The sequence below is a fragment of the Dromiciops gliroides genome, chromosome 1 (genome assembly GCF_019393635.1).
Source record: "Dromiciops gliroides isolate mDroGli1 chromosome 1, mDroGli1.pri, whole genome shotgun sequence".
Lineage (NCBI taxonomy): Eukaryota > Metazoa > Chordata > Mammalia > Microbiotheria > Microbiotheriidae > Dromiciops > Dromiciops gliroides.
This window is the reverse complement of record NC_057861.1, coordinates 459,352,389-459,369,100: the sequence shown is the minus strand read 5'-3', so window position 1 is coordinate 459,369,100 and position 16,712 is coordinate 459,352,389. Positions and strand designations below refer to the sequence as shown.

The window sequence follows — 16,712 nt, the reverse complement described above, 5'->3', positions numbered from 1 at the left end:
TTTGTAAACTGTAAATTTAAAATAATAACCAAATAATTGTCAATGAGAAAGAACATAGAAGTGTTTGTGCATGCTTGTATGTTTTTATCTGTGCCAGAAGTGAATACTATAGCTAGAAACTGTTTTCAGTATTTTTTAGTCTTGTTTGCAGAATTGTTATTCTACATTGAATATGAGGTATAGATTCACTTCATGGAATAGATATGTTCAATTCAACAAACGCTGATTGGATACAACCAACTTAGTGCTTAACAAATGTCTGCTGAATGAATGAATACTCCTGGATACTAAAACACAATTCCTGACCTTAAATTTACAACCTGATTGGGGGATGTGAGGGAAGTACAAAAAGAGTAGAAAGACAATACATTTTTTAAAAACTAAATTTCGGAAGATGCATTTATCTCCCCCCTGCCAAAAAAATGGTCCCAAGATAGATTAAATATTTCAAAACTTACATATTTAAAAGTAAAATTTCTGATCAAATATTCAACTCATTATAAAGGACACAAAGAAGTTTTGTAATAAAACTGAAAATATTGTACCAGAAAATATGTTCTTTTGGAACTAGATCCTTGGGAAGAGGGAGATCTAAGCACCCCATATATTAACCTAGCCCTTGGTTTTATCCATGATAAAAAGGGAAAGGAAATGGTACAAAGTATTAACCAAATGTTCTGAAATATTTAGTTACTGAATTTATACTAGCCAGCTACATTTCTGTATTTCTGTTTGGCTTCCTTTTTTCCCCCCACAGTCCTAAAATTTTTGAGAAACTAAGCAAAAATATATATATTCTTTTTTTTTTTTTTTTAGTGAGGCAATTGGGGTTAAGTGACTTGCTCAGGGTCACACAGCTAGTAAGTGTTAAGTGTCTGAGGCTGGATTTGAACTCAGGTACTCCTGACTCCAGGGCTGGTACTCTATCCACTGTGCCACCTAGCTGCCCCAAAAATATATATATTCTTATGGCATGTTAGCAATAAACTAGGTATGGGGAGAAAAATTAGTTTAAAATGGAAACATTTTTAGGTTTTATATTTCAAACAATGTTATCTTTTATCATGTTACTGTGATCTCATTTTGTTAAAAGTAAGATAAAAAGTTTTTTTGTTAGATCTTACCAAATTTGCAAAGGATTTGAAATTTTTAAGAGATATTACTGTATTGCTGTAACACAGATTAAACTGATTGGTGTGGCTTTTTTTGTTTTTTTGTTTTTTTTTAATAGAATTTAACTCCTTCCAGACCTTCAATCCAGTTTCAAGGACTCCAAGGGGTAAGTAATCCTTTTCTTTCATAGTTTTTCAGAAAAGTGTTTTTTGTTTTGTTTTTTACATTTCACCTATTATGTTTAAATGTCTAATCTGTTTTTTCACCTGTTTCTCTTGTAATCAATGATAGCTAAGGGTGCTGGGTATCCTTTGCTCATGGTTTGGTTTGATAAGCACTAGACTGTTCACCCTTTGTCAATTTAAAGTGAGAAAGTAGATATATGTAACTAAACCATAAATTACTAACATAATTTTTAATAGTAAGAACAGGACATAGATTACTTTTCCTTTATCATTTTTATAAGTTTTATATATATAAAACTGATCATGTGATATTCCAGCTCCATTTGATTTTATCCTAAGGGATTAAGAATTAGAAGGAAAGCCTAAATATCAATATTTTAAATTGAAAAAATACCAGTTTATCATAATTAAATATTGCAAAACTATCACTGGAATTATTCAAGCAGAGGTTGGTTGACCAAGCACTTTTGAGGAATGCTGTAGAAGGTATTCTTATAGTGGGGAAGCGTTGGTCTACATCACAAGGTACTATGATTCTGTGCTTTACCTTAAGAAATTAAAAACAATTATAAACAACTGATGGCTCTCTAATTGCCATTAGTATTGAGTGTAATATGGCACAATTTCAAATTTCATTTAAAGTGTATAAATGTAATGTATGAATGGAAGATTTTCTTACACCATAGTGCTAGCAGGTTTAAAGAATATAGCAAAGTTTTGTTTTTATTGCTCCACTTAGCTACAATAATGACAAAAGCTCCAGATATAGGATATTCATTATAGACAAGCCTGCAATTAAGATTGATGACCTATATGTAAACATTAAATAAATCAAATATAATAATCCTAATTGTATGGGAAAGCAGATAGGTTCATTCTGTTATACCCTTCATACAAATTAAAGTCCCCTCCTTTTTATATTCCTGTATAAAGCACTGGTTGTATTATGTGTTTTTTTTAAAATACATACTCTTCTGGAAGCTGATTTTCTTGCCAAAGAGGAAAAGAAGTTGAGGGGAACACTTTCTGTTTGGTGATATTTGTGCATATAATTATTTCTGTTGCCTATTTATTTTAGCTTCATAAAGGGAATATGCTTTTTGTTTTATTTTTTTGCTTTGGAAAAATAAAAGTTCTATCCACCTTTTTATAATTCTAGTAATTCCAGGAACCAAGGAACATCATGCTACCCATTCAAACCACTTGTTAAGAAACAAGTTATAAGAACTTTTTTTCCCCTAAATTTGTGGTATAGGAGATTTTTATATTTCTCTTTAGTAGAAAAATCTTTATATATGTTAGGGCTGAGCCATGTACATAGGAACCTTATAATGCAGTCCCTTTGACATTTGCATAACTGACACCCCACAAATGAAATGGATGATGAAGCAGCTTTATAGGTTGGATTTTACTCTGGAAGAGGCATTTGTTAAAACTAGACCCCATTGATAATGAAAATGTAGTCATTTAAAAAGTTTAAGGAGTGTTATTTTATTTATGATCAAGATGTTGAGAGCTTGAAAAGGACCTTAGATATAGACCAACTCCCTAATTTTACAGACATGGGAACCAGAAGTTGAAGGTCGAATAAGGTAGTGAGCATAAGCAGAATTCAAACGCTGCTTTTTTGACTATGAATCTGGGGGTCCTTAATGTCATTCATTGGCTCCCAAGACTTTTTTTATATATATGAATCTTTATGGCATCCTTTAAACTATCCCAAGGCATATATAGGAAATCCTTAACATTCATAGGGATAGAATTCTAGACTTTCTGAGGATTTTCACTGGCACCATAGGGAGGAGGTGGGAGGAGAATAATGTCAAAGTCAGAGCCTAATCTACTTGTCCCTCCTTTGCAGACACATGACTCTATCTCAAACCTCTTTGTCCATTTTCTCTTTTCCTTCCCAGTTGGGGAGGGGACATAATTGGTCAGGGAGATACCAAACCAGAGGCAACCATACCAGCCTGACCCAGGGAGATGGTGGAAGGCTGAGGTTTGCAGCATTCCAAATTAGTCCTTACAGTTCTGGGAAACACTGGCTACTTCCTAGGACCCTGGACAGAATTACAAAGTTTATCTTTGGAATCATTCCAGCTGCCTTTCAGAACTTTTATCTCTTGTTGTGGGGATTGGAGAGTAAAGGATAAGGAAGAGAGAAACAGGTGGATCTGACTTTTGGTCTTGCTTTCTCAGAGAACACACCTTCTTCCCCCTTCTACTTCCCCCCCTTTCCCCTTCCCCCACCCCCACACACATTTTAACTAGTTAGACTGGTAACAATGTGAATTCAGAATTGTTTAGTAACATGTACCCACCCACCCCTTCCTCCCTTTTGCAGAGCTCTGTGTACAACTTTGGGGCTCAGTAAAAATAGATTCATTGCTGGGAAGATAGCTTTGGTTGGCAAAACCCACAGCAAATTTGTGAAACAATAAATGTGAGTCTCCTGTATTTTATTTTTATCTCAGAGACTCTGGTAATAAAATAAACTAGTAAAAGCCTTCCTGAAGAAGTATCTGCTTGTGAAGTTTTAATTTGTGATAATTAGAGCTTTTTTTTGGTGTGGGAAGGGTACCCGAACCCCCCCATTTCATCACTATAGAAAACTTCCAGTTTGAAAACATCCTTCACTAATGAAGAATTACAGTTTCTGCTAGTTATAGTTTCAGCTTGTGCCAACTGAAAAGCTAAGTGACTTGTCCAAGGACACAGATATTATGTATCAGGAATAGGACTTGAACCCAGGTCTTCTTGATCATATGTATGGCTGACTACTATGCTGTGCTATATAGATGAGACTTAAAAACTTGATAGGTTCCTATATTTTTCTTAGGGAAATTTTCAATAGCTTTTTCTGTGGAGTAGTTGAGACATTTCTGAGTTATTCATACCTCTTCCTTGAAGGGATTCAGCAGTATTATTTAACAATGTTACATTCCTTAGGTGTTAACCTTGGTTTAAAATATGCATTAATTGTCATGCGTGGTTTATAGACCTATTCAAAGATGAATTGAAATGTTGTTAAAATTCCAATGGCATCTTAAAACTGAAAGCTTACCTCTTCTGTTTTACCTGCTAAGACCTGTGCTGAATCCTTTATGGTTCAGATTTTCCCTGTTGCTTGTGCCATTATTTTTTTTTAGTGATATCTTTAGGAGACCATTTTCCATTTTTGTACAAGAGAACCTTCCATTTAGCTCTTAAGTGTATTTCACTTTTGTGTTTGAACATGTTCATGTTTAAATTTTCCTCTAAATATATCCAAACTGGAATGTTAAGAAAGTTATCTAGTAACTCATTTTAATTAAATTGGTGAAAAATCTGATTAATTTCATTCCCTGGTCTTCGATAGTTCCTGCAGATATCTTTTAAAGTGTACAAAGTGTGAATAGGTTTTAATATTCTTTTTAAATAGCTCACACATAATGGGATTGTCCTTTTTATAAAGTACCAAGTGCTAAAATAAGGAGGAACAGGGAAATGTTCCAATAAGGATAGGGGATTCTATTTTCTAAAACTGATAGGTGTCAGCAGCCTTTTCTAAATCTCTTGAAAAAATGCTGTATTCACATCCCGATTGATTAAATAAATCATCTTTGTAGTTCTCAAACCCATACCCAGAATGCTCATATCTAAAGTTTTAAGTGATTAAGTTTTTTTTTTGGTTAGAACTCCATAAATTATTTAAATCAAAGGACTACATCAGTCACATGCTAAGCCTCTCAATTTCATGTTCACTTCCCCATAAGCCTATTTAAGTGCAAAACACAATTCCTTTAGATACCCAAAATATAATGTAACATGGGAGGTCCCAGCAATTTGTATTCTAGAGGTGCTTTTTTGAAATAAATATCTAATATTTTTCTGATCTTTAGATGTAAGAGAGAATGCATGATATAACCAACAAAAGTATAAGTGCCTACTGTATGCCAGGCATTGTATTAAACTACAAATACAAGGAATGAAGCAATCCTTACCCACAAGGTGCTTACATTCTAAAGGGCAAGACAAAAATAAATAAATACATGTGTTTGTATATACATACACAATGCAAAGTAGTTTGGAAGAGGGAACAATAGCATTTGGGGGGAAGTCAGAAAAGAATTCATGCAGAAGATATTTAATCTTTATTTTAAGGGAAGCTACCTATGAGAGTTAGGTAAAAGGAGTACATTTGGGGCATGAGGGATGACAACCAGTGCATAGGCACAGACGTGGGAGATGGAATATTTTGAGTGAAGAACAAAAAGGCCAGTTTCATTGGATCACAGTGTGGGAGGGGAAGTAATATCTGTAAAAGCTAGCGTTTTTATTTGACTGAAGGGATGATAGGAAGCCACTTAAGTTGAATAGGAAAGTCATGTGGTTTGTGCATTAGGAAACTTATTTTGCCAGCACTGTAGGATGGACTAAAATAGGGAGAGAATTGAGGCAAAGAGACCAATTAGGAGGCTATTACTACAGTAATCTAAATGAGAGAAAATGAGTGCTTGAACTAAGTTGTAGTTCTGTGAATAGAGTGACGGGGTCGTATATGAGTTACCATAAAGGTAGAAACAACTATATTTGGGAATTGACATATAGAATGAGGAAGAGTAAGAATAGTGCCAAAGTTATGAACCCAGGAGGATGGGTGGTGCCTTCTGCAGAAATAAGAAAGTCTAGAGGAGGGGGAGGGATTTGAGGGAAAGTTAATGAGTTCTGTTTTAAACATGTTGAGTTTAAGATGTTTCTAGGACTTCCAGTTTGAAATGTCCAGTGGGCAAGTAGTGATGTGCACTAAAGATCGGGAGAGAAACTAGGGTGAACTATAGATCTAGGAGTCAGCTGCACAGAGATATGATAGCCAAACCTATGGGAGCTAATGAGGTTACCAAGAGAGAAGAATATAGGGAGAAAAGTGAAGAGGGCCCAAGACAATCTTGGGGATCACCCACAGTTAGGAGATGTGAAATACATGATGAACCAGGAAAGGAAACCAAGAAGTGGTCTTCACTTCTACTGGTTCGGGGAATGCTGAGGGGAATGAGGCAGGAGAGAATAATGCCATGAAAAACTAGAAGAGTGTTCAACCATGTAGGACTGAGAAAAGATCAGAATTGGTCATTAAACTTTGGAGAGAGCAATTTCATTTGAGTGAGGTCAAAAGCTAGATTACAAAGAGTTGAGGAGTGAATAAAGATGAGAAAGTTAAGGCAGAGTATGCAGACAACTTTTTCAAAGTTTGGCTGACAAAGGAAAGAGATACTGGAATCACTGTAATGCACTATCCCTGTCTGGTAAAGGATCTGGAGAATATGAAGGTATAATGAACGCCTATACCAGGAAGGAGGAACTGTTGGCCTCTTCATTAGGTAGCACCATGCTTAGACTTCTTTGGTCAGGACTTAGATAAGTCCTCCCATAAATTCATTGCTGCAGAGGATCCACCCAATGTTCTAGGGGCCTTCTTCATGTTCTCTTGACACCAAAGGAATACTGATGAAGCACAAAGTCTGTGGGTCAGTTATCTCTCCTTTTCACCATGTGACTAGCCCCTCTTCTTTTTCACTGCTTTTGGCGGGGGGACACCCTTTATAAGACTTCCTATCTTTTTGTACAGGCTTATCATGGGTGCTCATGAAATTTTGTCTCATTGCCTTTGACTACACAGGAAAACCATCTTTGCCAATTTGCTTCTCTTAGAAGAGTCTGTGTGCTATTATTTAACTGAAATTTGTCTTATGGTTTTATAGTAAGAAATAATATATAATAATAACATAGTGACATATCACCATATAGAATTATAGAATTACATTACATATAATTATAATATGTCAAAATTTATACAATTCTTTTTTATGTATAATTCCCTATTTATAATGTGTTGCAGCCTGATGGGCACCATCTTGGATCTCTCTGATTCCTTTTGGGCAATGATCCTTAACTTCATTTTTTGGAGGCTGGTATTCCATGTCTTGCAGTCACACTACATCACTGGAAAAATATTTATTGAAAATAAGGGGGCAGCTAGGTGGCGCAGTGGATAGAGCACTGGCCCTAGAGTCAGGAGTACCTGAGTTCAAATCCGGCCTCAGACACTTAACACTTACTAGCTGTGTGACCCTGGGCAAGTCACTTAACCCCAAATGCCTCACTTAAAAAAAAAGAAAATATAGGCCTTTGTTTCAGGGAGAAATTTGGGGCTTTAAGAACCTTACAGCCTTGAACAAGCAATCCAACTGACTTTCCTGTTCCCTTTCACTTCTGGGCCCAGCCTATTGTATGTTTTTTAATGTTCGTACAAGATAAATGGGTAAATTCTCTGGGTTTTATGCAACTGCACTTGGAACAGTTTATACAATAGATTTTCTTCATCCATTTGTATTTCCTTTGTGAATAGTTAGGCCCAAAATATTTTGAGTTATTATGGATCTCATTTAGGAGACTGCCAGGTTCTAGCAACCAGAATGATAATCTGTCTATAGGAATATCAAGTGCACTTTATGGTCTATAGGAGATCTCTCTTTAATTTGAACTCTGCACAAGATCTCTTCCCATGACCAAGGCAGACTCCTCTGACAAACCAAAATTGTTCTTTTATACCTTGCCTGATTTTAATGATCAGGCATCTTAGCCTTAAAGGACTCTTGTATTATTTTGACTTACCCAGCTAAAACCTTATTAGTGGTAAACCTTTTAAGCTGGCACTTAGTCGACTGAATCATTTTTTTCCCTCCCTTTTTATAATCAATAAGTATAAAGGAATATCAGACATTTACTAGCTGTATGACCTTGGGCAAGTGACTTAACTAACCTCTGTTTGCCTTGGTCTCTTCAGTTGTAACATGGGGATAATAATAGTATCTATTACCCATGGGTGTTGTGAGGATCAAGTGGGATAATAAATGTGATGTGCTTAGCACAATCTCTGGCACAAAGGGCTGTATTAAAAATGCTAGCTAACAATAGTATAATATAATAGTAGTAGTATTTAGTGCTTACCTTGTACATCTCCTTCCATTTATTTTTTTCCAAAAAAGTTATTTATGATTTATTGCCAGAAGGCTCCTATGTAGTTTACAAGTCTTTAGTCTAATTACTTTTCCAGAGTGTTTTTATTTTTGCTATTCTTATATGCATTGGAGGTACCAGGTATCAAAGTATATTTTGATTTCATTTGAAAGGTCAGTGCATTAGCTGCAATTACTTACCTAGCTGGGTCTTTTTGCATATGCTTATGCTGGGGGCCATATAAGAGATGTCCAAATATCCATGAATTTTACAACTTGTTACCTTTGGCTGCACATTAAAACCACATTTGCCAGTTATTTTATTTGCCTCTCTAAGAAAAACCTGTGTCCCATCCTTTCATTTAGTTGTAATTTCTTTCTTTTCATTCATAGAAGGAATGTCTGTATTGATGCAGTTCATTTTCTCTGATATGTCCACTGGGTCATTGGATAAATACCTTGTATTTAGAGTCACAGTCAATTAGTTAGCATTTGGTAAGTGCCTGATAGCCTACTATGTGCCAGACGTTGTGCTAAGCTCTTTGGATACAAAGAAAGGAAAAAAAAAATTAGTGCCTACTCTCAAGAACAGTCTAATACAGTCTAATGTGGAAAGAAACAATATGTAAACAAGTATGTACAAACAAGAAACATGCAAGATAAATTGGGAATATTCTCATAAGTAAGGTACTAGGATTAAGGAGGCCTGGGAAAGGCTTCTTGAAGAAGGTGGGACTTTAGTTGATATTTAAGGGGAACCAGAGAAGGTAGGAGGACAGAAAGCATTTCAGGGTTGGGGAGGAGCCAGTGAAAATGCCCAGAATTGGGAAATGGAGTATCATGTTTGGAAGGAACAGCAAGGAAGTCAATGTCATTGTATCACTGAATACATGAAGGGGAGTAAGGTGTAAGAAGATTAGAAAGACAGGAAGGTGCCAAGTTATGAAAGGATGTAAATGCCAAACAGATTTTATAATCGATCACAGAGGTGATTTTAATGAATGGGGAGTAACATGGTCAAACCTGCACTTCAGGAAGATCATTTTGTCAGTTGAGTGGAGTATGAATTGTAGCGGGGAGAAACTTGAAGCAGGGAGGCCAATAGCTAAGTCAATATTTATTAGAGGTAGTCCAAAATCTATTTTATTGTTAGCACCCTGCTGTCCCCCCCTCTTCCAACTACCTTATGACTGCATGTGAATGTGACTGCATGTGAATGTGGGCTATTTTGTACTGTTCTTTGTTTTATGAGTTACCAGGGCCAAAGAATTCATCACCAAGTGGTCAACCTGTAGATGATATTCCTCACTGTACTTAAGATGGTTCTTACAAAAATAGGCACAATCTGTTATAGGTACTGTACTCAGTCTTTCCAGCATTGTAGAACCTGCCAGAGCTTATGGTCCACTGACATAGACTGCAAGAGTCCTGGGTCACCTACATGCCATGATGATTCAGCATCAGCCTAAGTCTTCATGCAGTTGCTGTCCCTGCCATTCCTCTTTAACACATCCACCCAAAAAGGGGGAAAAAATCATAATATAGTACTTCTCTCAGAACCTTAGTCCATTATTTCATTTGTGGCATAGAGGTGACCCAGGGTTCCAGAAGTACTTATCTAAAACTGTCTACATAGAATGTGTGACCTGAATATGTGGTTTCTTTGAAGTTTTTTGTTCAGACCTATGAGTAAATTGGTATAGGGAACTGAGGTGTGGAAAATCCCTCTACCAGCATAAATAACTTATTCAGCTTTTGTCTTAAATTTCCTGGAGCACTAAGAGGTTGAGTCACTTGCCCAGGGCCACACAGTGAGTATGTATCATACTTGGGACTTGAACTTAGAGATGGCCTTGGGAGTCAGGGAAGACCTATCTACTGAAGTTACACTACTATAGATGTGTATGCTATTACAATAATGGGTGGATAAAATATCCTGAGGGATATTAAGAAATTTACAAAACAGCTTATATGTCTGTTACATTTGTATTTTAGATGAATTGTGAAACAGATTTTCATCTGCAGGTAATGACTGATTTTTCAGCCATGTGGTTGGTGTCCTACTAGGGTGGACTCATATCCTAGATGGAATGATTACACTAAATGACAAGATTATAAGAGGCAATTTCCATTTTCATGCTAAATACATTTTAAAGTCCCAGTAGATTAACCCAGTATTTTTAAGGGAATAAGGTTACCCTGCTTATATTTGCTGTATTTCATTGTTAATTTGTTTAAATTAGAGACATAATACTACAGTAACCTTTAGTGCAGTTAATCTAGCCCATTAACCGTCTCCATTCCCTTTTCCTACCCCTGTTGCTGGTGGTTGGTCTTTTTTTGTTTTTTTAAGAAAATTCATTTAAGAAGAGGAGTACAAGAGGCAGCTAGGTGGTGCAATGGATAGAGCACTAGCCCTGGATTCAGGAGGACCTGAGTTCAAATATGGCCTCAGATACTTGACAATTACTAGCTGTTTGACCCTGGGCAAGTCAATTAACCCCAAATGCCTACAAAAAAAAAAAAGAGGGGTACAGGTGAGCAAATATGACATGTTCATTTACAAGAATATGCAAAGATGTAGCCAGCCTAACGACTTTTAAATAAATGCTTTGCAAAAGAGCTCAGTGATCTTCAGAAGATTAGATCTAGGGTCAAACAGATGCCTGAATATTAATAGAGCTCTGGCCTTTATACAACAGTCTAGAGAATCTTTAAGAGTAAAAAAAAAAATTTTCTTTCCCTTTAGAACTCCAGCAAAGCATTTAGAAATGCTTTTTGCTTTGCTGCTAATTATCCATTTCAAGTTATTTGGGGACGGGTAGAGGTCTTGGGGTTTGAAAAACCAAATTATATAGTGTTCCAAATTAGCAGGCAATTTCAGCCCACTTGAAACCATCACCTATGCCTTAGACCCTAAAAGTGCTTCCTGCCTACTGCCATTCCTTAGTTCGTTATGTACTTTAAAGGCATAATTAACTACAGGCCTGAAACAAGCAGTGGAGATAAAAATAAATCCTTAAGGCTTCCTTTCCTTCCTAGATGATATCCCTTTGTCCTCTTCTTTTTTCCATCTTTGGATTGAATAACCCATAAATTATCTCAGTGACTTGTTTAGCACTGCCAGTAGATGACATTTAGGTACTTCACTTTTATATTATATTTTATATATAAGTGATTTGCCCAAAGTTACATAGGTAGTCAGTAACAGAGCCAGGATTTCAATTTTGCTCTTCTTATTCCTAATCCAGTATTCCTTCCACTGCACCATACCTCCTTAGAAATGATAAGTAGGGGGGCAGCTAGGTGGCGCAGTGGAAAGAGCACTGGCCTTGGATTCAGGAGGACCTGAGTTCAAATTCAGCCTCAGACACTTAACACTAGCTGTGTGACCCTGGGCAAGTCACTTAACCACAATTGCCTCACCCCCCCCCCCAAAAAAAGAAAGAAATGATAAGTAGGTTACCTTACATACCATATCCCATATTCTGCACGAAGTGTTTCCTAGTTCCCCTTATTGTTAGTGACTTCTCCCTAATATTATTTCCAAATTCTCTCCTCTGTATCTTTTTTGTACATAGTCGTTTGTATTTTGCCTCCCCTTCTTAGACTGGGAGCTCCTTGCGATCAAAGACTGTTTTATGGTTTTCTTTGTACTCCCAGTGCTTAGCCACAATGCCTAGCATACAGTGGACATTTAATAAATGCTTATTAACTTGATTAAGTCATAAACTTCTTGAAGGCAGGGATTGTTTTTGCATTTCTTAGTGTGCCTAAGACAATAGGTGCTTAATAAATGCTTTTTGATTTAACTTGCATTATATCATTTCATATAACTATCTTTGAAGTGTAGATGGCAATAAGAATGTATGGTATCTTTTTTCAGATTGATACAAAACACCATCCAGTTCAGGGAAGCAGGCTTACCTCTTTTTTGAAGTGGGGGAAAAAGGAATATATAATCATACGCAAAAGGTCTGAGGAGAGATGACTTCTCATACTATTGACTGCTTCCCAATTCAAACTTTAGGCATTCTTAGAGTCCAGATACTTTAGGATTATAAATCATAAGCAGGGGGCAGCTAGGTGACGCAGTAGATAAAGCATCGGCCCTGGATTCAGGAGAACCTGAGTTCAAATCCTGCCTCAGACACTTGACATTTAATAGCTGTGTGACCCTGGGCAAGTCACTTAACCCTCATTGCCCCGCAAAAAAAAAATTTTTTTTTAAGTCATAAGCAGAAGTCAAATCAGCAAACAGTTATTAGATATCTAATATATATCCAGCACTGTACTAAATGCTAGGAATACAAAGAAAAGCAAAAAATTGTCACTGGTCTAAAGGAGCTTATAGTTTAATGTTAACAGTCTAATGGTAATAGAACAAGTCCCTAAAAGAAATAACTACTGGAGTTGAAAATAAGGCAGTATTATCCTTCCCACAACAATCTGTAATTATCTGTTGAGAATGGTAGAAAAGAATGCCTTAGAGTTATCTGGAATATCAAACTACTCCTAGTGTTATAAAATTATACATGAATACTAAGGGGCTACCAAGGGGTTAACACAATTACTACTAAATGGTTCAAAATAAATTCTTTTCCTTGGAGATACTTCTTCACCCCCCTATCCCCCTCCCAACCACAGGCTAGTGCTTAGACCATCTACAAACAATAATGCTAAATTTACAATTCTCCAAGAAAGAGAATTAAATCTGGAAACACGTTCTCCATTAAGAGGAACTGAAGGGGGCAGCTAGATGGGCCCTGGATTCAGGAGTACCTAAGTACCTAAGTTCGAATCCGGCCTCAGACACTTACACTTACTAGCTGTGTGACCCTGGGCAAGTCACTTAACCCCAATTGCCTCACAAAAAAAAAAAAAAGAACTGAAAATCATTTTTTCCTCCAGGATTCTTTAAGTGCTTTAAGTGCTAAGACATATACTAATGATGACAAAGGTTCTCCATCCTATTAATATGAAAATGTTCATTTTCATGTCTCTGAACACCTGCTTTTATAAAATTCTCGTATGTTTTCCTTTGGCATTTATAGACTTTATAACTTGAGAACCCAGAAGTACAAATAGTAAAAAGAAAATTATTTTCTCCTATTGTGAGCTTCTTGAGAACAAGGACATAATACTTGCTGAGTGAAATGTATCTTAATTCATTTACATTAACCAGTAAGATAAACCTAAAAAATTACTCATTTTGACACATTATAAAAATACTACTTTGCCTTTTTTTTTTTTTTCTAACTACAGCATTACCTGAATTAGAGCCACCAATCTTTTTGAAATAAAGATCCTTGGGGCAGCTAGGTGGTGCAGTGGATAAAGCACTGGCCCTGGATTCAGGAGGACCTGAGTTCAAATCCAACCTCAGACACTTGACACTTACTAGCTGTGTGACCCTAGGCAAGTCACTTAACCCTCATTCCCCTGCCCAAAAAGAAAAGAAATAAAGATGCATGTTCATTTTAACAGATATAGCTGCAACAAATATTTCAGTATAAATAAAGTATTGCCTATTTCAAGAAGCAGTTGATGCCACAAAAGTAACAGTAAAGTAGAATCATTTAGATGATTCAGTGGAGTTTATTTTAACAAGATTTTGCCTGGATAAGAATCTGAAAGTTTTGTTTTGTTTTACCTGATAGAGATAGATAGATAGATAATATGTGATGGACTTATTTATCTAAAAAAAGGTTATGTATATATATGTGGATATGTATGTAAAACACTTTGCAAGCCCCATTGTGCTATGTAAATGATACTAGCTATTATTACCTTTAACAAGAACTGACATTTATTTAGCACTTCAAAATTTGAAAAAATACTTTATATACATTCTCTCATTTGACTCTCATAAAAATTCTGAGGAGTAGATACAACAAGCAGTATTCCTATTTTCCATGAGAAAAATTGCCTTTCAGAGGCTTAAGTAAATTAATATCAAAGACTGGATTTTAACCTAAGTATGACACTCTATTCAGTTTGACACACTTGCCTTCTTTGAAATCTGTGGAAAGTTATATGGGAGCCATTCTTTTTTTAAAAATTTATTTATTTTTGCTGGGCAATGAGGGTTAAGTGACTTGCCCAGGGTCATACAGCTAGTAAGTGTCAAGTGTCTGAGGCTGGATTTGAACTCAGGTACTCCTGAATCCAGGGCCGGTGCTTTATCCACTGCGCCACCTAGCTGCCCCGCCATTCTTTTTTATATAATCATTTGCAGAAATTTGCAGGAAATAAAAACTCCTTTATTAGGAGCCCTCAGTAAAACTCATGGCCTAAAATATCTATGCACAAATGTATGCATAACAAATAGAGTTCCTAATTCAAGGAGACAAATTTGATATCAGAAGTTATCACTGACGCTTGGTGGGACTAGAGTCTGTCTCTAGAAAAGTATGCCTTATTCAAAAGAAAAAGAATGAAGGGAAGATATAGATGGGAGAAAGTAACCTTGTATATTAAAGAATATATGCAGAGTTGCTTTCTGAGTAGCAGTTACCGTGAGAATGGCGTGTACGGCTGTGGCAGCCACCCGACTCGGCCTCGGCCTGTGGGACTCGAGAACCATGCAGGCCCGGGGCTACAACTTGGAATCCTGTCAGTTCAGCAGCAGCCCTGTCGACAACCCTCGGCGGTGGTGCCGGTGCCATTTGGGACACCGGCAGGGCCTTCGGCAAGAGGGAGAAGGCTGAGGAGGACTGGTACTTCCGAGAAGAGCGGTGAGCAACTGGCGTCTCTGAGGAAACACCATCAGGAAGAAATTATGCACCGCGAGAAGGAGATAGAACGCCTGCAGAAAGAAATTGAGCGTCATAAGAGCAAGATGAAAAGGCTGAAAGACAATCATGATGATTAAGCTGCTTTTCTTGTTCAATGGTCATCCTTGATCTATATATGGTATCATTGTCCACTACTTTGTGCCCAATGTGACATACTCTCTAGCATGATATACTTTTTGCTGTGTACTGCAACTAAATGGTAATAAAATGTGATCACTGGAAAAAAAAAATATATGCTCAAGTGAGGAAAACCTGAGATCAGGGGTTGGGGAAGAGGGAGAAGATTGGGGCCAGGTCCTTGGGTGAAGATTAACACAAAGTAAAGAGAAGGCAGTGTTGTCATGGCAGTAGACTTCAGAACATCTGGACAGAAGGAGAAAATAGATGGTATATATAGGAAACAAATCACAAGCCTGACATGAAAGCATAACATAAAGTGATGAGAGGCTTTAGTTATCAGTTATTTAATTATACAATTACTCATACCACCTGCTAAAAAGAGAACAACTAAATTTCTTGTTTTGACTTATAAAGTATTTCATCCTTTAAATGGTAGAAGAGCCAATGAAAGGAATTTCTATTCTGGATCTGATAGTGACCAGCAAAGAGAAATTGATTATGGAAGGTGAGGATGGAAATGCTGAGCATTAGGCAGAAGTTACCATTTCATAAAAAAAAGAAAAACGCTGGGCATAATCTGACACATGCCCTAAATTGGAGGAGTTCGGATTTCAAGAATTAAAGATTGCTTCCCATTCTGCAGAGGAAGTCAGCCTTCAAGGGAATGAGATGCACTCAATGAAATTGTAAAGACAGAGACTACAGTAAAGAAGAAAATTGGAGTATGTGTTGGCTAAAAAGATCCTGGGTGCATCAGGAATTCATCAACGAATTTAGATTTTTTTAAAAGACGCATGCATTTGTCTGGAGGGTTGTTTGGATGTTTTGGCAACTGTCTTATTGACATGTATCCATTTGAAGAATCTAAAGAAGATAGAAGTGAGAGTAGGTAACAGGATTACCATAAAAGCATGGTCTAGTCTTCTGTAGAACTGGGTCAGGAGCACTAACACTCAGAATGAACTGAAGCTGGTAAAGAAATCTAGAAATGTTTGGAGCATAGATGGCATTCTTAGCAAATTTGCACATGACTCAAAGCTGTAAGGGATGGCTCCCTCATTGAATGACAGAGCCAGAATTTGAAAAGATTTCTGAACAGTAGAATGGTGGGCCAAATCGAATAATTTGAGATCTAATAGGGATAAATGTGGAGTTGTTCTTTGGGAGGGTAGAAAGGTGTCTTCTTGGACTAAATTAGGATAGAGTTCCAAAAATCAATTGTTTTTCAATCAGAAAAATTTGAAACTGGTCTTAGTAGGGGAGGGAGAGATCTGGAGATTTTAAAGGACTGAAAGCTCAACATGAGCTAACAGCGTTACACAGAAGCCAAAACTCAGAGAGGCATAGTTGGGAGAGGGGAAACAGCACCAATAAAACATTTTTTAAATGCACAAAAGTACATTTAAAAGTGCAGAAGGGGACACAAACAGCAGTTTTATTACTAACCTGCTAAATTTTATGTATGTGTGTATATATGCATCTATACACACATCTTAAAC

General features: G+C 36.7%; 1 protein-coding gene and 1 pseudogene across 1 annotated transcript in view; both read left to right on the top strand.

The window, feature by feature from the left end:
* ELL2 (elongation factor for RNA polymerase II 2) overlaps positions 1–16,712 on the top strand; it is a 96,236-nt gene that overhangs the window by 19,249 nt on the left and 60,275 nt on the right. Inside the window, exon 2 of the mRNA XM_043976290.1 lies at positions 1,232–1,279. Within this exon, the coding sequence (XP_043832225.1) occupies positions 1,232–1,279 (48 nt within the window). The remainder of the gene's footprint in view (positions 1–1,231; positions 1,280–16,712) is intronic.
* LOC122735041 lies at positions 14,805–15,170 on the top strand (annotated as a pseudogene).